Source organism: Lepidochelys kempii, chromosome 13 (genome assembly GCF_965140265.1).
Source record: "Lepidochelys kempii isolate rLepKem1 chromosome 13, rLepKem1.hap2, whole genome shotgun sequence".
In the NCBI taxonomy this organism is placed as follows: Eukaryota; Metazoa; Chordata; order Testudines; family Cheloniidae; genus Lepidochelys; species Lepidochelys kempii.
Window position 1 is genome coordinate 30402020 of NC_133268.1, and position 24045 is coordinate 30426064.

Below are 24045 nucleotides of genomic sequence, written 5' to 3' on the forward strand. Positions count from 1 at the left end.
AGGAAAAAAAGGGGCTTGAAAATAAGGTAGAAGCTGCCAACAATTCTTAACGTGCTGCCCTACTGCAGTGGGGCAACAGGAAGCCACTTTTGCTTCTCTCCCAGGAGCTTGGAGGTGGTCTCCCTTGCCCACTGACTGGGCGCTGCTTCTCCTCCTTGGAGCAGCCACCAGCTCCAGTTCTTGCCTCCTTGTAGCAATCTGTCAGCTATTTGGGGGTGGGGCAGGGACAGGCGAGAGAAAGCAAGTAAGACCTGGTACCAAATGGAAACAGGCAAGAGGACTGCTGAGCTGCCAAAAGCAGTCTGAAGGAAACAGAGTTCAGGTTCTGAAACATAGGGGAAGAAACTATGGGGAGCATAGCAGGAGTCATATGGGATAGAGTGGGTACATCATCTCTCACCATCATCCAGCAGTCTCTCCGGCCTACTTTATTTCTATCCTACATGTGTTAGGTAAAATTCCTCTGAACTCTGACAATGCGGACCTTAATTCTGTAGCAAGGCACCTGGAGCTGTAGCCTTTGCGGAAATTGTGGAATTGCTCTGGAAGCTTCTCATATATTATAACTGATGTTTTTATTGAATTAAATATGAAAATGCAATCCGCAGAGCCTTGCTCATCTGGATATAAATTCAATTGATTTTATGCAGACTCCCTATTTTCCGGTTTTCATTGTGCCACAGAATTTTAGGTTGATAATGCACAACTTTCAGAGCTGTCAGGGGAAGCTGCAAGTTTTGGCAGCCAGGTAGGAAACAGTTCGGGCTTTTGGCACCTGGAGAGGCCCAGGGGACCATTGGGATAAGCACATTGGCTGGGTGTTCCTGTTAATGTGATTTATGTCATTGCTGGACAGCTGAGTCAGTACTGACATGAAGAGAGAATTTTACACCTTTTAGTCTCTTGTACTAGGCTTTTTATAGACTCATGTAGACAACACTTTAAGGATGCACTTGGTTCATGCTTTCAAAGTTTTCCATGACTGCTTCAAAGGGGGGCTAGGACTCCTAGGTGCTACCATAATACATTTTTTTTAAATTGATAAATCAGAAGCCTAATTTTAATGTTATTTTTCGCAGCCCTCACTTTTTCCCTTACTTCTGAGAAGGGTAAGTATCGGAAAATTAACTGGAATTTAAGTCTGTAGTAAGTCTAACACGCTTAGAAGGATGGTCCAGTGGTTAGAGCATTAGCCTAGTACTTGGAAAACTTTGGTTCAAGTTTCTGTTCCACCAAACAACCTGCACAATCCTTGGCAAGACATTTTGCCTCTCTGTGCCTTAGTTCCCCACCTATAAAATAGACGTAACAGCACCTCCCTACCTCAGACAGTGTTGTGAGGGTAAACATATTAAAGATTGTGAAGGCCTCACTGCTGTAATGGGGGCCAGTAGGACTGCCTCATACAACTGAGGCTCCTTCGTACCCTCCACCAATCTTATTTAATCTTTAAGGATAACAATCATATCTAGGTTTCTCCTTTTTCTTAAATCATATCTAGATACTGCTGCTTCTCTAGCCTGCAAGACCAGCTTGTGAAATCTCACCCACAACAGGCACTGACTTAACAGAAATTGTGCCATCAAAGAGCACCTACAGCTGCAGGGAGCGGAGCCATTACAAAAAGACAATGCAATAAAATTCACTAAATGCCTTTGAGAATTTCCCCTAGTCAGTGCTTGAGAATGCAGATAGGAGGATGGGGTTGGGAATTCCTCTGCCATAGTTTTTTGCTTGTTTAAATAGTCTGACTATCATCTTATGCTTACTTTTGACCTTGCTTTAATATAAACTAAAATGCCACTTATCTGTGGTCTGAGACCAAGTCAAAAACTAAGATTATTAAATATTCAGGTATTAGAATTTGAAACAAGTTAGTGAATGTCCTTTTGCTTTGCACTTTAGAGCTAATCGTACAGATTAGGTCTAGTCCTATGCTACAGTAAGAGTAGGCTGTGGTAAGTGCTTACTGCGTGGCCATGACGTGTGTTTTGAACTCACTCTGCAGGCATGCAATACAAGAACAGTATATCCATCTACACTAATATATTTTGCAAGGCAAATGGTTTAGTTGCCAAAAACTTTATTAAACGGGTATGTGAACTGATGCGTTAAGCTTGGTGATAGATAAATGTAATTTTAGAGTCAGCCACTGACAGATGATGCTCTTCTTCCTCCTCCTCATTTACTACTTGTAAAGTGCTTAAACAGATCATTGATTTGTATGTTGTCATAATAGGCCAATTGTTCTTAATCACTAGATCAGAGTGTAGATTCAAACTATTGAAAGAAACACATGAATGGCGGTTGCTGTAGCCTGGAAAATCTGGTATCCATGTATTCAACAGCGACTTCAAGGATATACATCTGATCTTTTTGAAGCTTTGCTTCAACAACCAGAAGTTGTTACCTCTTCAAATTTACCCTCCCTGTAGACATAAAGGTTAGTATAGCCTTTATCAGTTTCATCAGGCACAGCACTTCCTAAAACATTTTTATGCCCTGTGTTACATCAGTGGTCCTAAATTCCAAGTCTACTTTGACCAAGTAAATTTTATAGCCCACAGAGATCTGATGTAAATTGACACCTGCTCAGCTTCTGACATCAGTGCCAACAAAGTAATATGTCTAACTCTCAATGTGCACCTGAGACCTCTAAGATTTGTCCAACAGTTCTCTTAAATCTTAGTTTTATGCAAGACTGACTTCATTTTGTTTCATTTGCAGAATATTTCTTAATTTTTAAAACTGAAATCCATATTCAGTGAGTGCGTAAGAGGTGATGGAATAAGGTGGCAAGTTTTTGGAACTCCACATATTGCATTTTATGGTGCAGTTTATTAAAAAGAGTTTTCGATGGACAAAATTGATAGTTTGTGCTTCCATGGATTTCATGTGAGCAGCAGAGCCATCATGTAGCTGTAGGGAATCAGTACTAAAATTCTTGCACCCACTTATAAGAGGATCTCTCTTATCAAAAAGCTTCCTATGCTGTCTGCAAATAAAAGCCATGTCATCTTTATGACATGAAACCTATTAATATTTAATCATGAATTCTGGAAAGTGTATTCATAGATATTAAGGGAGGACTATGATCACCCATCCTAACCTTCCTCATAACCCAGGCCAAAAATCTCATTGTTTCTTGCATCAAGCCCATACATTTCTTTTAGAGCTAGAGCATCTCTTTTAGGATGCTATTTAGTTTTAATTTAAAGACTGCAAAGGGATGGAGAGTCCTCCACATCCCTAAGTAAATTGTTCCAGTGATTATTACCCTCATTTAAAATCTGCACTTTATTTCTAATCTGAATTTTTCTAGTTTCAACATCAGATCTCATTATGATAGATTTCATTTTAGCAGAAAAAGGCAGATCTCTATTTCCCCCATAGGTAGTTGCAGATCATAATTAAGTCAATTCTTAACCTTGTCTTGGATAAGCTAAAACTAAACAGATTGTGTTTCCTAAGTTTTTTCTGCAATAAGACATGTTTTACAGACCTCAAATCATTCTTAACTCTTTTCTGAGCTCTTCCTTTTTTCCCCCCAACATCCTTTAAGTGTTGACACCAGAACTGGATATAATATTCCAATAACTGTCTAATACCATATACAAATGCACCTTCTGTCTCCTAGTTAAAAAAGGATAAATAAGCAGGAGAATATCAAAACTATCTGCTTCCATTGAACCTGGCCTTACTATATCTGGAAGGTCATGCCCCCCATACAGTCAGCAAATGAGCAAAACTTATTACAATGATTGTATGGTATGTTCTACATGGAATGGCTTCATGGATTAGGCAACAACCCTACCAGCATCAAATCTGACAAAGGCACAGACCTTGTTGCAAGAGAGCTGGTCATCGCTGGCAAGTCTGATTTCAATAATTGTCACAAAAAGCAACTTGCAGAGATCAGTGGAGGGTACACTTTCTTCTAACAAGACTGTCCATCCACAGAGCTGTGACAGTCGCATGTTGGCTTTGCCATTAGCAACTGCATTGGTACCAAGCTTTTAAAATAAATAAATCTAAAGGCGTAAGTGATTGGCTCATGACTCTATGGTTGCCACTGAAACAAGTGGTGTGCTACCATGATTAGTGCTTACACTCCCATCATGACAAATGCAGTCAAAGAAAGAAAAGTTCTACAGTGACTTAGACAAAAGCCCTCAGTGTTTACAATGGCATCAGATAAACTGGTCATCAAAAAGGGGTCTTCAATGTGAGGGCGGAAGTAATGCAGTAAAATGGCAGAATACCATAGGACAGCATGGGACTGGGAAAGAATAGCAATGAAACTCTGTTATTCAGTGAATGTGTGACGCAGCAGCTAGTGATCATGAAAGCCTTTTTCCACCTACCAGACCAAAAAGAAATCCTCATGGACACACCCAGGATCAAAAAATGGCATCTTAGGATATCACGGTTGGAAGGGACCTCAGGAGGTCATCTAGTCCAACCCCCTGCTCAAAGCAGGACCAATCCCCAATTTTTGCCCCAGATCCCTAAATGGCCCCCTCAAGGATTGAACTCACAACCCTGGGTTTTGCAGGCCAATGCTCAAACCACTGAGACTATACTATCATCTGGTGGCAAGATCTACGGGATGTATAAATGACTGCAGCCTTGCACACGACAGACTGATGGATAGACCATTGCATGATAAAATTCTGGAGTGTATTTATTAATATGGCAAGTACATGGCAAATCATCATTTAAACCAGTGGCGAGCAACCTGTGGGCTGCATGCGGCCCATCAGGGTAATTCACTGGCGGGCCATAAGACAGTGTTTACATTGACCATCTGCAGGCACGGCTGCCTGCAGCTCCAAAGTGGCTGCGGTTCGCCAGACCCGGCCAATGGGAGCTGCAGGAAGGTCAATGTAAACATTGTCTTGGGGCCACTGACCAGATGCATGTTGCCCACTGCTGATTTAAACCAGACAGCTCAACGTACAGCAATTACAAGATGAAGCTACATAAGCTCAGCTCTGCAACAAACATCAGAGCTGCTCTACCTGACCTTACTGGCTTGACTACTAGTGCTAATGTAAACAGCAAATGGGCAACTCTTCACATACTATACATGAAGCAGCTTTTGCCATCTTGGGTACAGCAAAATGACGTCACCAAGCCTGTCATGATGAGAAGGACTCAGAAATCCAACAGCTACTAATTCCTCCTCTGCTCACCCCCCAGTCCTTCCCCGCTGGTTATTTTTAGTAAAGTCAGACAGGTCGTGGCTCCCGTGAATTTGTTTATTTCCCGCAACTGTCCATGACTTTTACTAAAAATAACTACGACAAAGTCCTAGCCTTAGTCATGAAACCAAAGACTTCTATGCGGCTTTGAAAGATGTATAATGGTCACACACACATACAGTGCCTTTAAAGAGTGCAGACAGCCTATTGCTGATCACCAGTAAAGGAGAAATACTATCAGGGATGCCAACAGCATTTCAGTGATCTTCTGAACACACCAGCCAACACTATAGAAGAGGCACAAAGAAGAGCAGTGGATATGTCAACATCTGCCCGGTCCCTTGATGGAGTCAGCACTGCAACCAGTGCCATGAAGAACTGCAGGGATCAGATGGTATTCCTGCAGAAATAGTCAAGCATTGAGGAGAGACCTTAATGAGGCAATTACATGGAAATTCTCTCAATATATAGAGAGAGTACTGAAGAAGATGTACTGCACGAATTCAATGATGCCACCATTGTCACCACATACAAGAGGAAAGGTGAAAGTCCAACTGTGGCAACTACCACGGTATCTCATTACTTATGAGCACTGGAAAGATTCTGGCCAGAGTACTCCGATTGTCTGCTATGCAACATCACTAATCGTGTGCTATCAGACTCACAATGCTGTCTCAGGACAATGCAAGGAACAGCAGACATATTTGTAGCTAGTCAGATGCAGGAGCAATGCAGAGAACAGCAACAGAACCGTTACCAATGAACCAAGTCTTCATTGACTTGGCTAAAGCATTTGACACTGACAGCAGATCTGGACTTTGGCAACTATTACAGAAGTTTTGTTATCCAGAAAAATTCACCAACATTCTGAGGCTATGGCATAACGAAATGCTTAGACAAGTCTGTGCACATTGGTTCAGTATGACCCATTTCCTATCACTAATGTTAACTAGAGCTGCATAATTAATTCAACCCTGTTCAATGTCTTCTATGCAGTAATACCCAGTGATGCTACAAGAGACCTGAATGCTGGTATCAGGATAGGTTTCCTGTCCTCTAGAAAATTATTCAACCTAAACATGCTGCAACCCTCCACCAAGATCTGAAGTAGTTGATGAGCTGCTGTATGCGAATGACTGCACTCCAGAGAAAACGAACTCAAGAAGAGATACGATTGATAACAGACGAATTTGTAGAGTCTACAAAAACAGAGGCTGAATCTAAAAGAAAGAAGTCACGTATCAACCTGCACTAGGAAAACCCTACAAGAAACCAGAAGTCACCATCAGCAACACATAGCTGAATGCTGTTACAGACTTCTGTTATCCTGGCAGCATATTGGTGAATGATGCTATGCTAGACAAGGAGCTGACAAGTTGCAGTAACAAAACCAGTTCATCATTGGCAGACTATCAGGCAGAATCTGGCAGCAATACTGTATTAAGCTTCAAACAAAGATAAAAGATTAAAGCGGTTGTGCTGTCCTACCTGTAGCAGGGCTCGCACTCATACATCACCTCAAGTTTCTAGATAAATACCATTTTTGACAACTGCATACTAAACTCTGCATCAAACAGCAGAATAAAGTTAAAAATAAAGTTCTGGAATGCAGCCACTCCACAAAGACTGAAGCCATGCTCATGGCATCACAGTTACACTGGGCTGGTGATGTGTTCAGGATGGATGACACCAGAATGCCAAAGCAGCTACTGTACAGCAAACTGGAAGTAGGTAACCACACATAAGATGGCCAGAAGAAATGCTTCACAGATACACTGAAGCATAACTTGAAGCAGTGCATCACTGATGTCAACAGTTGAGCATCAGACAGATAGATCACCTGACAAGCAGTAGTCAGCAATGGGGTTACTCAGAGACTAATCACCATATGGCTCTTGAGGTACAGAGGCTGAGTTGTAAACAGCAGCAGCTTCAGCAGACCGACTAATCCCTTCCTTGATATTGAGCTACATATGCATTCAAAGTAGAAAGGACAAAGTGTATTACCACTGACAGCATCATCTTTGGTCATGGACAACCACCACCTATCCAGGAATCATGTTTGCCCTCTTCACTACAGAAGAGCCAAAGGAACATGAGCTCCCAGTGTGATCTTCCATAATCCTAAGTCCTTTTCCATGTCATTGCATTCCAGGACAGAATCACCCACCTTGTATGACCTACAAGGTTCCTATGTAACATGATCTTGCATTTGGATGTAATACACAAGTTTCTCATGTCAATCTGCTCAGTCTCACGTGCTTTGCACTTATTTGGCACAGAGCCTTTAATATCCCCCTCTGTTGATTCAAGCTGATAAGTGCTTTTTGGTTTTCGGTTTTTGAAACCATACAACAAAAGCCCAGCAGGGTGCTCTGATGTGATCCAAAAACATTTTTCAATTTTTTTCCCAAATCATGCAACTATCCATGGACATAGTTCTTGTAAGAAATGTTTAGAATAGTTAGCGTGTAAGTCAAGGACTGATTTGCAAATTAAGTTGTCTAACCATCACAGCAAAAGCAGCTGCAGAGAGTCTGCAATTCAAAACTGTAACAAATTAGAGTGGCCACCCCACTCCTAACTTCAGGCCCAGTTGTGTTTTGCAGCAGAGACAAATAATAAATCAGTTTTATTTTACTACAAATCCTACTCTTGTTTGGCTGCCAAATGAAAAAAAGAAAAGAAAAAAAAAAAAAAAAGCTTGCCTTTCTGGCAAAATAACTACGTGACTATAGCTAAGAAGCCCAGACCCCCATCTCTTCCCTCCCCGGTCACTACAGATCTGCTTCTCACCTTGGTACGAAGAGATTTTGTAGATGTCTGAGAATGCTCTGAACATAAAGATTTGGTTCCTTAACAACAGGTAAAGGAATGGAGTCTTTAGGTAATACAAGAGCCATAATCCAGTCAGTATATACATCAACACAATACTTCACAGTATCGCCCTCCAATGGGAGGGTCAGTCCATAACAAACCACCTCCATGGTCCATTTTACCTAAACAAAGAAAGGGGAGGTTGTTAAAATACTGTATGTACCAAACATAAGAGCATGTCTACATGTTTCTAAAACAAGCCCAATGGTGCCAACAGCACCCCTTTTTAGCAATATCATCTGAACATATGCATCCCTTCAAGAAGTATTTCAGGCTGTGTGTGTTTATAACATATGTAAAGGGACAGTTTCCCTTAAGGGACAGGCTGGAGCCTGCAGCCCGGAGATAATCAAGGACGCCCTGCCACACCCTGGGGTCAAGCTATATAAAACATGGGAAGGCAAAGAGAAGAAGCCAGACAGGCCTGCAGTCACTCCTGTCCTGAAACCTTACTAAAAAGGGGACATGGTATTCGGTTAGTGTATGTTGGCATCTCCTTGCCTTGGGCTGTAAAAGCAAACCCATGCTTCCCCAATTAAAGGAATTAAGGCAGGGCACCACAAGGGGTTTGTGGGGATGGCCCACAGCTTTAAACAAACTCCAACTTACAGATTGTAAATCATGCTACCTAGCGGACTTAACATGGAAACTAAAGCAACACACAGTAAAAGCTGTTTTATCCAACATGTTGGGAAAATGGGGGGTGTGGATAAGTGAAAAATGCTGGTTAACGAACAGGGAGTTTGGGTACAGGAAGGGGTGCAGGCTTGGGGCAGCGAGTTGGGGCACAGGAGTGCAGGGTGCCAGATCCAGGGGGGATGGTGTGCTCACCTCAGGTGGCTCCCCTCAAGTAGCAGCCTGTCCCAGATGCTCCTAGGTGGAGGTGTGGCAGGTGGCTCTGTGCACTGCCTCCACCTGCAGGCGCCACCCCCGCAGCGCCCATTGGCTGCAGTTCCCAGCCAATGGGAGCTGCAGAGCTAGTGCTTGGGGTGAGGCTGGGGCAGCTACATTTAGGAATTTAAATGTACTTCAGAAAGCTTGGATATTTAAAAAAATTCAAAGTTACACTGCAGAAAACTACACAGATGAGCAACACTGAGTTAACATGTGAACAGAACTAGAACCTCTGTAGAGAAACACTTACTTCTTTATCTGTTTTTAGTAAACTCTCGCTCCCAGCTGCCGATGGTGTATTTAAGGCTTGCCCAAGAGGACGCACCACTGCATTTGCCACCTCTCTCCCCACATTATCAGGATAGCTGTGAAGTACACTGGTGTGACCCTGATCATTCTGAACAACAAGATGCAGGGACCTCCACTCTGAGTACATAGTGCCTCTATGCTACACACCAAGCAATACCTGGGAGAAGAGAAAGAAGCAATTATTAAATATGCTTTGGTATACATTAATAGAACTCTGGCTACACGACACAGAATATACCCCATTACACATTTAAAAATGCAAATGAATGCTTCATGCTCATGGAGAATTGGAAAGAAAAAAGAATCAAACCGCAGCCATTCAACTCCAAGAGGTCCCTAATGTAGCCCAGTGAACCAGTATGTTGAATATATGGAATTTGTTCAAAAACGTTGATTTAATTACAGGTAAAAATCAGATATGAAGACAATCTTAAGACCTCTCCTGCATTGTATCGATGGTCCACAGTCACCTGAAATGACCCCTGCTCTTTCCCAGCAATTATGGAACAGACATTGCTCTTACTCTAACACCTCTTTTCACTTGGAGGTCAATTCCAGAAGTACTCAGTGAATTTAAGTGCAAGCTCCAATGTACATTCCTACACATTAGCTCCTGGCAACACCCATGATGCCAAGGAAAGGAACATGACAGATTTCAAGAAAAGGGCAGGCTAAACAAATGTTAAGAAGGATCTGTAGAGATGATCTTGTGGGAAGGTAAGTTAAATCCTTCCCCTTTACAGGTAAAGGAACTGGGGCTACTGGGAAAGAGTTGGCTAAGAAAATGAGTAAATTGTAGTGTGCACTCTCCAACTAACATGCCACTTGAATAAGCCCCCTCTTTTGTTGCAAATTAATCAAAAATGAAGCTCCAGAAAAGGTACTTTAAAACCTCACTGAATTCTCATTTCACTAGCCCACAAACCCAATGACACTCAAAAGGAAAAACAGTCAATTTCCACCTCTCTACAAGATTTGTTGTGATGTCATAGAATATCAGGGTTGGAAGGGACCTCAGGAGGTCATCTAGTCCAACCCCCTGCACAAAGCAGGGCCAATCCCCAACTAAATCATCCCAGACAGGGCTTTGTCAAGCCTGACCTTAAAAGCTTCTAAGGAAGGAGATTCCACCACCTCCCTAGGTAACGCATTCCAGTGTTTCACCACCCTCCTACTGAAAAAGTTTTTCCTAATATCCAACCTAAACCTCCCTCACTGCAACTTGAGACCATTACTCCTCGTGCTGTCATCTGCTACCACTGAGAACAGTCTAGAGCCAACCTCTTTGGAACCCCCTTTCAGGTAGTCAAAAGCAGCTATCAAATCCCCCCTCATTCTTCTCTTCCGCAGGCTAAACATCCCCAGTTCCCTCAGCCTCTCCTCATAAGTCATGGGTGCCAGTCCACTAATCACTTTTGTTGCCCTCCACTGGACGCTTTCCAAATTTTTCCACATCCTTCTTGTAGTGTGTGGCCCAAAACTGGACACAGTACTCCAGATGAGGCCTCACCAATGTTGAATAGAGGGAAATGATCACGTCCCTCCATCTGCTGGCAATGCCCCTACATATACATCCCAAAATGTCATTGATGGCCTTCTTGGCAATAACAGCACACTGTTGACTCATATCCAGCTTCTCATCCACTGTCACCCCCTAGGTCCTTTTCTGCAGAACTGCTGCCTAGCCAGTCGGTCCCTAGTCTGTAGCAGTGCATGGGATTCTTCTGCCTAAGTGCAGGACTCTGCACTTGTCCTTGTTGAGCCTCAGATTTCTTTTGGCCCAATCCTCCAATTTCTCTAGGTTCCTCTGTATCCTATCCCTACCCTCCAGCATATCCACCTCTCCTCCCAGTTTAGTGTCATCTGCAAACTTGCTGAGAGTGCTATCCACGCCATCCTCCAGATAATTTATGAAGATACTGAACAAAACCGGCCCCAGGACCGACCTTTGGGGCACTCTCCTTGATACTGGCTGCCAACTAGACATGGAGCCATTGATCACTACCCGTTGAGCCCGACAATCTAACCAACTTTCTATCCACCTTATAGTCCATTCATCCAGCCCATACTTCTTTAACTTGCTGGCAAGAATACTGTGGGAGACTGCATCAAAAGCTTTGCTAAAGCCAAGGAACACCACGTCCACTACTTTCCCCTCATCCACAGAGCCATAGAAGGCAATTAGATTAGTCAGGCATGACTTGTCCTTGGTGAATCCATGCTGACTGTTCCAGATCATTTTCCTCTCCTCTAAGTGCTTCAGAATTGATTCCTTGAGGACCTGCTCCATATTTTTCCAGGGACTGAGGTGAGGCTGACTGGCCTGTAGTTCCCCAGATCCTCCTCCTTCCCTTTTTTAAAGATGGGTACATTAGGCTTTTTCCAGTCATCCGGGACCTCCCCCGATTATCTTTGAAAACTCATGGCAATGGTCAATGGCTCTACAATCACATCTGCCAACTCCTTTAGCACCCCCAGATGCAGCGCATCCAGCCCCATGGACTTGTGCTCATCCAGCTTGTCTAAATAGTCCCGAACCACTTCTTTCTCCATAGAGGGCTGGTCAGCTCCTACCCATGCTGTGCTGCCCAGTGCAGTGGTCTGGGAGCTGACCTTCTTCATGAAGACAGAGGCAAAAAAAGCATTGAGTACATTAGCTTTTTCCACATCCTCTGTCACTAGGTTGCCTCCCTCATTCAGTAAGGGGCCCACACTTTCCTGGACTTTCTTCTTGTTGCTAACACACTGTTGGATCATATTAAAGAAGTTCTGTATTAAAATCACAAATGAGTTTGATTCCCCACAGTTTAAATTCCAGGGTATTACTAATTAAGAGGTCTCTTGGGTTTTGGTACTGTTTCTCTCCTTCTATGTGTTAAACTTGCAAGCTGCTAATTGTGTTAGTACATTCTAAGACAGAGTCTGTTCTCAAAGCAATTCTTTGTAATAAAAACTACTCACACAGAGAGAGACTCAAAACAATACTCTTAACAGAAACAGCACCCAGAGACTCCCCACCCTTTTGTTGTATTTATCTCTATTTTAAATCACAATTTTTAACAAAGCAAGATGGAGGATGTATGTGGATGCATGCTTGGTGTGGATAATAACTGAATGATCAGGGAGGTGCCAGCCTAAGAATCCAGTGTCCATTGGCTGAAGAAGGTGTCAAGTGGAAATAGCCAGAGGACCCCCGGAGGACAGACTGGAATCCACCCAACAGCCTCAAGAATGGGAGAACCAAAGAACAAGATAACATCTAGCAGCATGAAGCTGTCAGGAATGTGCTATCTGCTGACTGATTCAGCAACAGCATGATGAAGCAATTCCCATAGACTGGCATAGAAAGAAATTCCTATAAAAATGGACTCTAGTAAGTGAGAACTTTGGGGTCTGATTCTGCAAACCAACTTCCAGGAGCATCAGATGAGCATCTGACAAGGCCCTGATCCCTCCTCATGTCAGGCCACCTGGCCAGTGGCTTGGCATGAGCAACTCTAAGGCTGGTAACTATGATAACAACCTTGGGGGGGGGGAGGGGAGAGTGTAAATATGAGATTGAATGGAATGTTATAGCTATAACTAACTGCTTACTATGATCCTTTCTGTATTCACAATAAATGTGGTATTTTGCCTTTTTCCCTTTAATAAGATCCTGCTGGTTTTTGTTTTTATTGGTATAATACCTGAAAAACCCTTCTTGTTACTCTTAACATCTCTTGCTAGCTGCAACTCTTCAAGTGTGATTTGGCCTTCCTGATTTCACTCCTGCATGCCCGAGCAATATTTTTAATACTCTTCCCTGGTCATTTGTCCAATCTTCCACTTCCTGTAAGCTCCTTTTTTGTGTTTAAGATCATCAAGGATTTCACCGTTAAGCCAAGCTGGTCACCTGCCATATTTACTATTCTTTCTACATATAGGGACGGTTTGTCCCTGTAACCTCAATAAAGATTCTTTAAAATACAGCCAGCTCTTCTGGACTCCTTTCCCCCTCATGTTGTTCTCTCAGGGGATCCTGCCCATCAGTTCCCTGCAAGAGTCAAAGTCTGCTTTTCTGAAGTCCAGGTCCGTATTCTGCTGCTCTCATTTCTTCCTCGTGTCAGGATCCTGACCTCAACCATCTCATGGTCACTGCCTCCCAGGTTCCCATCCACTTTTGCTTCCCCTACTAATTCTTCCCAGTTTGTGAGCACCAGCTCAAGAAGAGCTCTGCCCCTAGTTGGTTCCTCTAGCACTTGCACCAGGAAATTGTCCCCTACACTTTCCTAAAACTTCCTGGATTGTCTGTGCACCGCTGTATTGCTCTCCCAGCAGATATCAGGGTGATTGAAGTCTCCCATGAGAACCAGGGCCTGCGATCTAGTAATTTCTGTTAGTTGCTGGAAGAAAGCCTCGTCCACCTCATCCCCCTGGTCCGGTGGTCTATAGCAGACTCCCACCACGACATCACCCTTGTTGCTCACACTTCTAACCTTAATCGAGAGACTCAGGTTTTTCTGCAGTTTCATACCGGAGCTCTGAGCAGTCATACTGCTCTTACATACAATGCAACTCCCCCACCTTTTCTGATATATGTCATGTCTCATATCAAGACTTCACTACATTCACATACATAAAAAAAGTACATTAACAAGTAGATCAAAACAGTAATATTTCACATATGCCAGTCACTCAGACTGTAAACTCTTTGGGGGTAGAGATGGTCTTTTCTAAAGAGGGAGGGAGGTATGCACACACTATGGCTAGCAGAATGGGGTCAACAAGTGCTACCGCAATATAAGTTATGAAAACCAATACTCTAGTCAAAAATACATACATACAACATTTAGTGGTCTTGATTTTATCCTGTTCTCTCATGACTTGCCTACACAAAGAAATGTACTAGCTTAACTCCTTGTGTGGACACACTTATTCTGGAATAAGAGTCCATGCAGTGAGCTATACCAGTATAACTAGAATAGTACAATTATGCCAATAATTTAAGAACATAACAGCCATACTGGATTAGACCAATCATCCATTTAGGCCAGTATCCAGTCTTCAGACAGCAGCCAATGCCAGGTGCTTCAGAAGGAATGAATAAAACAGGTAATCAAGTGATTTATCCCATCGTCCACTCCCAGCTTCAGGCAATCAGAGGCTAGGGACACTCAGAGCACAGGACTGCATCCCTGCCAATCTTTGACTAATAGCCATTGATAGGTTCCTGGAGGACTGGTCTTTCTAGTTTTGGCTTTCACAACATCCCCTGGCAAAGAGTTCCACACGTGGACTGTGCAAAGCAGTACTTCCTTCTGTTTTTTGTTGTTTTTATTTTTTAAACCTTATGTCTATTAACTTCATTGCGTGACCCCTGGTTCTTGGGTTATGTGAAGGAGTAAAAATATTTTCTTATTCACCTTCTACACACCAATCAAGATTTCATAGACCTCTATCATATCCCCCCCCCTTTAATAGTCTCTTTTCCAAGCTGAAAAGTCCAGTCTTTTTACTCTCTACTCACACAGAAGCTGTTCCATACCCCAAATCATTTTTGTTGCCCTTCTCTGGGCTTTTCCAGTATATCTTTGTTGAGATCTGCACGCAGTATTAAAGGTGGATTTATATAGATGCATGCTGATATTTTCTGTCTTACTATCCATCCCTTTCCTAATGGTTCCTAACACTGTTAGCTTTGACTGCTGCTGCACATTGAGTGGATGTTTTCAGAGAACTATCCACAATGACTCCAAGATCTCTTTCTTGAGTAAAAAGAAAAGGAGTACTTGTGGCACCTTAGAGACTAACCAATTTATTTGAGCATAAGCTTTCGTGAGCTACAGCTCACTTCATCGGATGCATACTGTGGAAAATACAGTGGGGAGATTTATATACACAGAGAACATGAAAAAATGGGTGCTGTCATACACACTGTAAGGAGAGTGAGCTAATACCAGCAAGAGAGCGGTGGGGGGGTACACAAAGTAGAACTATTTCCCCATGTTTATTCCCCCACCCCACACTGTTCCTCAGATGTTCTTGTTAACTGCTGGAAATGGCCCACCTTGATTATCACTACAAGATGTTCCCCGCCCCGCTGGTATTAGCTCATCTTAAGTGATCACTCTCTTTACAGGTTTCAGAGTAACAGCCGTGTTTGTAAAGAGAGTGCAAAAAGAAAAGGAGTACTTGTGGGACCACAAGTACTCCTTTTCTTTTTGCGAATACAGACTAACACAGCTGCTACTCTGAAACCTGTCAGTAAGTTTTAAGTTACAGTTCCAACACAAAATAATCAAAAGTGGCATTTAAAAAAATGCCTCAGATTCTCTTCCCTTCAATTAAGGTTTACAGTTTGGGTTTGGTTTTCTTTAAGTTTGATCTACAGGAGGCAGGACTTCACAGCTCTTCTTACCGTCCTAAGATCCCTAAAAATTGTAGGCAGACACTAATCCAGTGGTTCTTGCTGGAGGTACACAGAGGTCTTCCAGTGGGTATGTCAACTCATCTAGCTAGTCGCCAAGTTTTACTACAGGATACGTAAAAAGCACTAGCGAAGACAGTACAAAACTAAAATTTCATATAGTGACTTGTTTATACTGCTCTATATACTAAAATCAGTGTTTCTCAACACAGGGGTAGCGATCCCGGGGGGGGGGGGGGGGGAAATCAAGTGCACAGTCAGTATTAGGGGGTAGCAAGGAGGGCCCCACGAAGCTAAGATTCATGCTGAAGCCGAACCCCCTGCCACTCAGGGCTGACATCAGACTCCTGAAAAGGGGTATAGTAGCCTGGGAAGGTTGAGAATCACTGCACTAGCCCATCTTCCAGGAAACATAGATGTGAACGTTGAAGTATGGCTTGCAAGCCAAGAGTAATAAAAGCCCATTTGTTCAAAACATTTGCACTCAACCTTTCCCCTAAAAGACTCTTGGACCAGTACCAAACAGGGCAGGGCTTGCAAGGATATTAGTCTTTTCAAAGAGCGGGCTCACCACTGAACAGCTTTGTAAGTTAGCAAAGCCTCAGGTTAGCAATCCCCCATGCTGTCTTCCCAAAGAGCACTGTAGAAAGCCTAAGTGTGATATTTATTTTGCTATTTTCCAGACTCAACTGCTGCCTGGTTTGAGGCAGAAGCCGGATGCACTGCTGATTAAGTCAATATCAAATGCATAAGAACATAGATTCTGCAGGAAAGATATCCCTCCCTACACTTCCGTAAGAAAGCAATTTTTATTTTTTTGAAGTGGTGGGAGCACAGGAGCCAGAGACCTAAAGCTTGGAGAGAAGAGGACGATCACAAGACCCAGCTCTTTGAAGGGGAAAATGGATGAACCACAGGTAGAAGCAGGAGGAGGTGGTGGTGGTCAGGAAAGCAGACAGTGCCAACTACTCTAGGACCAAGGCCTTGTCTACATGGGAAATTATATCAGTAGGCAGGGCTGTCCTTACCCATATGCAAACTATGCAGCTGCACAGAGCACCACGAAATTTGGGGCACCAAACCAAATTTCCGGTGCCCTACGCAGCTGCATGCTGCTCCAGCGGCCAGCCCAATCCCGCCGGCTGGTTGAGCCTGCCAGGAAAGCTGATCCCGCCCCTGCCCCAAAGCCCCTGTTCTGCTCCACCCCTTTCCCCACTCCACCCCTTCCCCAATGCACCCGATGAAGTGAGCTGCAGCTCACGAAAGCTTATGCTCAAATAAATTGGTTAGTCTCTAAGGTGCCACAAGTACTCCTTTTCTTTTTGCGAATACAGATTAACATGGCTGCTACTCTGAAACCTATTTCTAAAACGGTTTGTGCTTTGGTATCCAAAAAGCCTAACAGAACTTTTTCTGATGCTGAAAAAGATCTTTTGTCAGATTTAAGACACAATTTTCAGATTCCATACCTACATGGACAATTTTATAGTGCTCAAAAAAAGTGTCAGGGAGAGGAAATATCTTTTTGGTAATCAATCTAGGACCACTGCCTGGAAGAGTTTACTGATCAATAAAGCATTTGTAAACAGTTTATAGCCATGGCAAGTTGGCAGAGACGAGATTTAAAAACATACATTTATACACGCACTAAATTGTTTTTATATTTTGATGTGTTCTTGAATTTTAACTTTATCAAGCCACTAAAATCGGTCCAAAAACAACAGTTAGTATTTTTACTTCAGCTGCAGCTCCCTGTCCCTTTGAAACTTGGGAGGATATTCAAGTTTCCTAGTGCTGTAATCACAGCTATCCTCAAGTTCAACTTGCTAACACCCAAAGTTAAAGAAAAAACATCTGAAACGTATTTCTCCACCTAACTTCATTAAACTATTTCACAGCCTCTTAAATTTGGAAACAGGAAGTGCTTATATCCTCAGAAGAAGCACAGAGCAAAAAACATCCTCTCAAATTTCACAGGGAACTACAGAGGAAGTACAAATAATAAACTTTGTTTAGGTTTCAGAGTAACAGCCGTGTTAGTCTGTATTCGCAAAAAGAAAAGGAGCACTTGTGGCACCTTAGAGACTAACCAATTTATTAGAGCATAAGCTTTCGTGAGCTACAGCTCACTTCATCAGATGCATATCGTGGAAACTGCAGCAGACTTTATATATACACAGAGAATATGAACCAATACCTCCTCCCACCCCACTGTCCTGCTGGTAATAACCTGGATTTGTGCTGGAAATGGCCCACCTGATGATCACTTTAGATAAGCTATTACCAGCAGGACAGTGGGGTGGGAGGAGGTATTGGTTCATATTCTCTGTGTATATATAAAGTCTGCTGCAGTTTCCATGATATGCATCTGATGAAGTGAGCTGTAGCTCACGAAAGCTTATGCTCTAATAAATTGGTTAGTCTCTAAGGTGCCACAAGTGCTCCTTTTCTTTTTGCGAAACTTTGTTTAGTGGAGCAATTGAGAGGTTTTGAAGCTAAAATATTTTTGTTGAATTTTATTAAAACTAGGGATCTATTAACATATTTCAATAGGGAAGGTCATTCAGATTTTCATCTGGCTTCCTCCACATCCATTTAAACTCTGGCATGATTTTAGTAGCTGTTATCTTAGGAACCACTGCAATCAGAAATTAATGTTTTGTCAGTTGAAAACTAGAATTCCCAACTGCTTTTTAGCAAGCTTAAAACACGGATTTCTTGCTCTTGTGAGAGAAGCCTCTTTAAAACAAAACCAAAAAAAAAAAAACCAAAAAACCCACACACACAGGGGTCAGGAAAAAAAAAAAAAAATCAAGAGATTTGGGTTTTATTCCCTACTTTGACAGGCCTTGGGCAACCAACTGTGGCCAAAGTCTTCAACTCTAGCTAGGCTCCTAAATCTATAAGGTACTCAGTTTTCTTAAAAAGTGACCTGGTTTCCTGAGGTGCTGAGCACCTACAATATCCAATTACATCAGAGGACTTTACAGGCACCCCACTTCCAAATCAAACCACTTAATTTAGGCTCCTAAATATGGAGATGAACTTTAAGATCACATATTTCAAATGCAGTGTCTAGTCTCCATAAAATGGGATAATACTGCATAACTACACCACACCACAGGAAGACTGGGAGATTTAACATGGTTTGTAAAACCATTTGACATCCTCAAGTAATTTAAAATACCTATAGGTATTTTAAAATATTGTGATATGTGGAACTGCCTGAATTCCACTGGGACAGAGAGGCAAAGCCTTCATGGGAAGCTTCAGGGTGGGTGATAACATTGAAGCTAGAGTAGATACAGAATGAAAGTCAGCTGGCAGATGTGCAAGACTAAATCCTGATGTCAGGATGGCAGAAGTTTGGGGGCCCCAGCTACAAACTTTTGGAGAGGTCAAGATACACTCTGGAGGCATTTTATTCCAAAAGAAGGGAGTCTCTTCTCTTGTTTTTTTATTTCCCACCCCCTTTCAATTCCACTTTAACTACTCCTGTAATATGCTGGAATCTGCCCCTTTAGAATCTGCATTTACTGTCACAGGAGATGGTGTTTCCGCATCTAGGAGCGGAAGGGTACGTCTACACTACAGCAACTACAGCTGTGCTGCTGTAGTGCCATAGTATATGTGCATCCTACATTGATGGGAGGGGGTTGTCTCTTGACGTAGTTAATTCACCTCTTCAAGAGGCAATAGCTAGGTCGACAGCAGAATTCCATCAACCGAGCACATCTACACCAGGGGTTAGATTGACCTAACTATAGTGATCAGGGCGTAAAATTTTTCACAGACCTGAACAATGCAGTTAAGTTCATGTAATAAAGCGTAGACAAGGCCCAAGTCTTGTTGAATGTTAATGAGACTTAGATTCTTAAGTGCCTAATCAGTTTTGAAACTTCTACCCTTTGTCTTGTTTTGCTCTCCCATTTATAAAATCACACCACCACATTTCTTCCCACCACCTTCATCTTTCTGTCAATTAAGAGTGTGATTGAATAACATGGTTGCTTCTGATGGTAGGGGGGCAATGGTAGTCTCTCTGAGCCTTGAGGCTCACTTTTGGTTTATGTCTTATATTCCTAAAAGTTACCTACAGGGTTCAGGAAGGGATTCCTCCTCCCCCCAGTATATTCTGGGTTTGTTTTAATCTCCTTCCTCTGAACCATCAGGGATGGCCATTGCTGGAGATGGGACATTAGACAGGGAGGGTCAGGGCTCTGAGATGGCACCAAGCATTCTTGCTCAGGTACTTGGCTGGCCAGTTCTTGCTCACATATTCAGGATCTAAAGGACTGCCATATGTGGGGTCAGGAAGGAATTTTGCTCCAGGCCAGATTGACATCAACTTTGGAGGTTTCATCATCTTCTGCAGCATGTGCATGCAGGTCACTTGCCAAGATTACTTGGGTATACCTTACTTAACCATTTCCCAACTATTGACAGGGTTGTAAGGCATTGATGCACATCAGTCCCTCCTATTCTCTGCCTGTGGCACATAACAGTCTAGTCTCCGGAGGGCCACGGAATTTTGGTCTGATTTCTGTTGTTGGGTTTAGTGTGCCGATGCTGGGTGGTGTTGGTGACCTGTGCTATACAGGATGTCAAACTAGATAGTATTAGGGTGACCAGTTGTGGAATCCAAGATATCGGGGCCACCACAGGGGAAGCGCCTTTTCAATTGTTACACTCACCCAGCACGTTCGGCAGCGGGAAATAAACCTTGCTGACGAAGAAAGAAGTACCCGCCGCCAAAATGCCGCCAAAGCCCATCAGCGACTGAAGGTACTTCAGTCGCTGATGGGCTTTGGCGGCATTTTGGCCGCCAAAGACCCGGACATGCTGAGTGAGTACAACAATTGAAAAGCCACTCCCCCTGCCTGTCACTGCCGCCTAAGCAAAAAGGGCTACCGTGCCCGAAACAAAGTATCGGGACAAATGGAGTCCCAACCATACTTCGGTCAGGACACGGGACAAACTGCTCAATATCGGGACATCTGGTCACCCTAGATGTTATGGTGGTTCCTTCTGGCCTTAAACTTGAGGACTATGACTTGTCTCCTCCAGTCCAGTCTCTTGGATGTACCAACGAGCAATGCTGAAGTGGGTCAGATAGAGATCACACTTCATCTCTAACAGGACTGGCTGAGTTCAGCTGAGCCACTTCAGCTTGGTCCACTGGAACCTTCAAAGGAAGCTCACAAGGACAAAAAAAAAAAAAATCTTATAGGTTAGCCACAATAATGAACACTTTGCTATAAGTGGGTAGGCTGAATTTCTGTACCTAGCTAGCACTTTGGCCATTCATGAGTAGATAGCACTATGGATCCCAGCTCTTCATAAACCAGATGCATCATTTCTTCGGTCTCTAGTTTTAGTATTATCTTAATACTATCAAAAAGAACTGCCTTTCTGAGTCTACAGTCACCTTCCATGCTTCTGCCGTTCTCATAATTTTGCCATACAACAGCAGAGTTCACCGATACCAATAGTTCTGAATATCAACTGTGAAAAATCAAGAATCATGAAAACGTCCCATTGCAAATAGTTTTCCTGAGCAGCAGCAACAGAGGCAGGCACTGAAATTATTCACGGGGGAATCTAATGAAAGGAGAAAGTAACAGAAACCTTCCTTTCTCCATCCCCACACACTGTACTCCGACTTGCAGCAATCAAGGAGCTGTGAACAGGAGAAGAGAGAGAAAGCTTGCTCACTCTTTCAACAGTGAGTTAAGACAAACTTTCAAATTTATAACACTTAATCGTCTGGAGATAATATAAAAGATGGAGCTCCCTTCCCACAGCAGGATTCAGAGCAAGCATCATTGCAGAAATCCCAGCTTTGTTCTCACAGCAGTTTGGGTCATGGGGCACCTGGGTTTCCCAAATGGTGCTGGCCCATGGCCGACCCAAAGAGGGTATCCTCTTTTGTAGCCACTTATGGCTAGTCGGTGTCTGGCAATTCCAAGGTACTCCCCTAACGCAGTTTTATATTATAAACCAGTTGAAGACTAAACCCCGACTCCCAATAAGCTATTCAAACCCCTTCCTAGTTCACTGCCTCATGCTCTGTCCAAGGGCACTTCTCTGTTCACCACCCTCTTGCTCTCCCTGTATCACTTCAGCCTAAGCCAGAACCTCTAGTGCAGGCAGTTGCCAGCATGCCCGAGATGTAGGCAGCTGCCTGCGCTCACTACAGGGGCCGCGAAGACTCGCCACCCGCCGCCAGTCCCCAGGGACCCGCTCCTGAGCCCCTGCTGCTTGGCCGGAGTCTCGGCGGACCTGCCCCGCCAGGCGGCGGCCAGCAGGGTGCCCACGACGGGCCCTGCCCGGCGCTGCCTCCGGCGGTGAGCCGGGCCCGGGAGCGAAGGAACGTCACCCGCTGCGGCGGGACTCCGCTCGGGGCAGGGCGGGTCCCCGGGCCCGGAGCGCTCGGGCCGCGGAGCTAGCGCCTCCCGGGCGGCGCGGGCATCGCCGGGGCTCGGCCCGCGGGCTGGCACCTCTCAGCGCGGGCGGCAGAGGCGACACCCCGCAGCCGCCGCGGCGAGGCCGGGCCCAACCTGCCGGGCCCGCCCCGGGGCAGCCGGCCGCAGCCCCCCTACGCGGCCAGGCCCTGCTGCCCCCGCGGCGCCCACAGCCCGAGGGCGGAGCCGGCCCACCCAGGGCCCGGGCCTCCCCACCCAGGGCCCGGGCCTCCCCAGGGCAGCTGCCGCTGTGCGGCCCGGCCCGCAAGGGCGCCCGGGGCCCGTCGCTGCCCGCCCGCTGGGGAGGGCCGGTTACCTGCGCCGATGAGCCCGGCTGGCATGTCGGGGGCAGGGCACCGCTCCGCCCTCAGGCGCCCGGCTCCATGGTGCCCGCAGTGGGTGAGGCCGGCGACACAGCACGGGAGGCTCCGCTCCGCTCGGCTCGGCTCTCTCCGGACACTTCCGGCAGCGCCAGAAAACTCACCCGGGGGACCCCGGTTTCTCGGCACACAGGGCGCGTGCACCACGCCACACTGAGTGCTTCGCGAAATAAGTTCCCCCTTATCTGCGCTCCACTTAGTGGGGCGTGCGCGTGCGCGTGACATTTTCCTCGCTGTCAAATAAGTCTCTGGCATAGTCGTTTGCGCTTGCGCATTTTATACTGTCAACCCGCTTTCTCCACCTTTATCTTATTCTTAAAGGGACAGTACGCACTTTGACAGGGCCTGGAATGTTGCCCCACAGATTACCTTTACACTAAGTCCTAAACCTTCCTTGACCCCCCCCACACCTGCCAGCAATGGGGTTCAAACTGTTATGCTCTGCTCAGCTCCCTAGGAATATGTAACTCATTTGTGTATGTATGCCTGCTTTAACCCTGTGATAACTCTCTCTCATTTCTTTTCTTAGTTAATAAATTCTGAGGTAGTTTACTGTAGGTAGGGCCCTACCAAATTCACAGCCATGAAAAACACCTCACGGACTGTGAAATCTGGTCTCCGCCCATGATATCTGTATAGTACAGAGTAAAAGCACACAAAAGACCAGATATCACAGAGGAGACCAGCGTTTCTCAAATTGGGGATCCTGACTGAAAAGGCAGCTGCGCGGGGGCGGGGGGATCACAAGGTTATTTTAGGAGGGGGCTACAGTATTGCCACCTTTACTTCTGCGCTGCCTTCAGAGCTGGGCGGCCGGAGAGCGGTAGCCGTTGACCGGGTGCCCAGCTCTGAAGACAGTGCCCCACCAACAGCAGCACAGAAATACGGGTGGCAATACCATACCATGTCACTCTTACTTCTGCCCTGTTGCCTTCAGAGCTGGGCAGCCAGAGAGTGGCAGCTGCTGACTGAGGGTGCTGCTGGCAACGGCTCTGCCTTCAGAGCTGGACTCCCAGCCAGCAGCTGTCGCTCTCCAGCTGCCCGGCTCTGAAGGCAGCGCCGCCATCAGCAACAGCGCAGAAGTAAGAGACCCCTACAATTAGAACACCCTGAAATTTCAGATTTAAATAGCTGAAATCATGATATTTACGATTTTAAAAATCCTATGGCCATGAAATTGACCAAAATGGACTGTGAATTTGGTAGAGCCTTAACTAGAGGATTGACTACAAACATTGTCTTTGATGTGAGAGTTACCAGAATATTTGGTGAACTTTGGTGTATAGCAACTATCTATCACTAAATCCAGCTTACCTGGGTGGCAAGATAGACTGGAATGCCCAAGGGCATTGTCTTTGACTCCATGTTAAAACTGTTATAGTGCTTTAGGAGTTCACACTTGTCACTGGGCAGGTGAAATCGAATTATAGAACACAAAACCAGTTTGGGTCCTCTGCCCTGCTTCTTGACAGTCTGCCCTGAAGTTGGCACTCATGCTCATGAGGCACTCC

At 44.6% G+C, this 24045-nt stretch overlaps 1 protein-coding gene across 6 annotated transcripts in view; it reads right to left on the reverse strand.

Annotated features, from left to right (window-relative positions):
• Positions 1–22734, reverse strand: part of RALGAPB (Ral GTPase activating protein non-catalytic subunit beta) — a 111311-nt gene extending 88577 nt beyond the window's left edge. For 3 of the 6 annotated variants that reach the window (XM_073309970.1, XM_073309969.1, XM_073309967.1), the window contains exons 1-3: positions 22471–22732; positions 9226–9441; positions 8001–8203 (exon numbers count right to left, since the gene is read on the reverse strand). In XM_073309970.1, the coding sequence (XP_073166071.1) occupies positions 8001–8203; positions 9226–9411 (389 nt within the window). In that variant the 5' untranslated portion in view covers positions 9412–9441; positions 22471–22732. Of the gene's footprint in view, positions 1–8000; positions 8204–9225; positions 9442–22470 lie in introns of all 6 variants that reach the window. The other 3 variants (XM_073309965.1, XM_073309966.1, XM_073309971.1) reach the window with 3 other exon arrangements.
• Positions 22735–24045: the final 1311 nt, after the last annotated feature.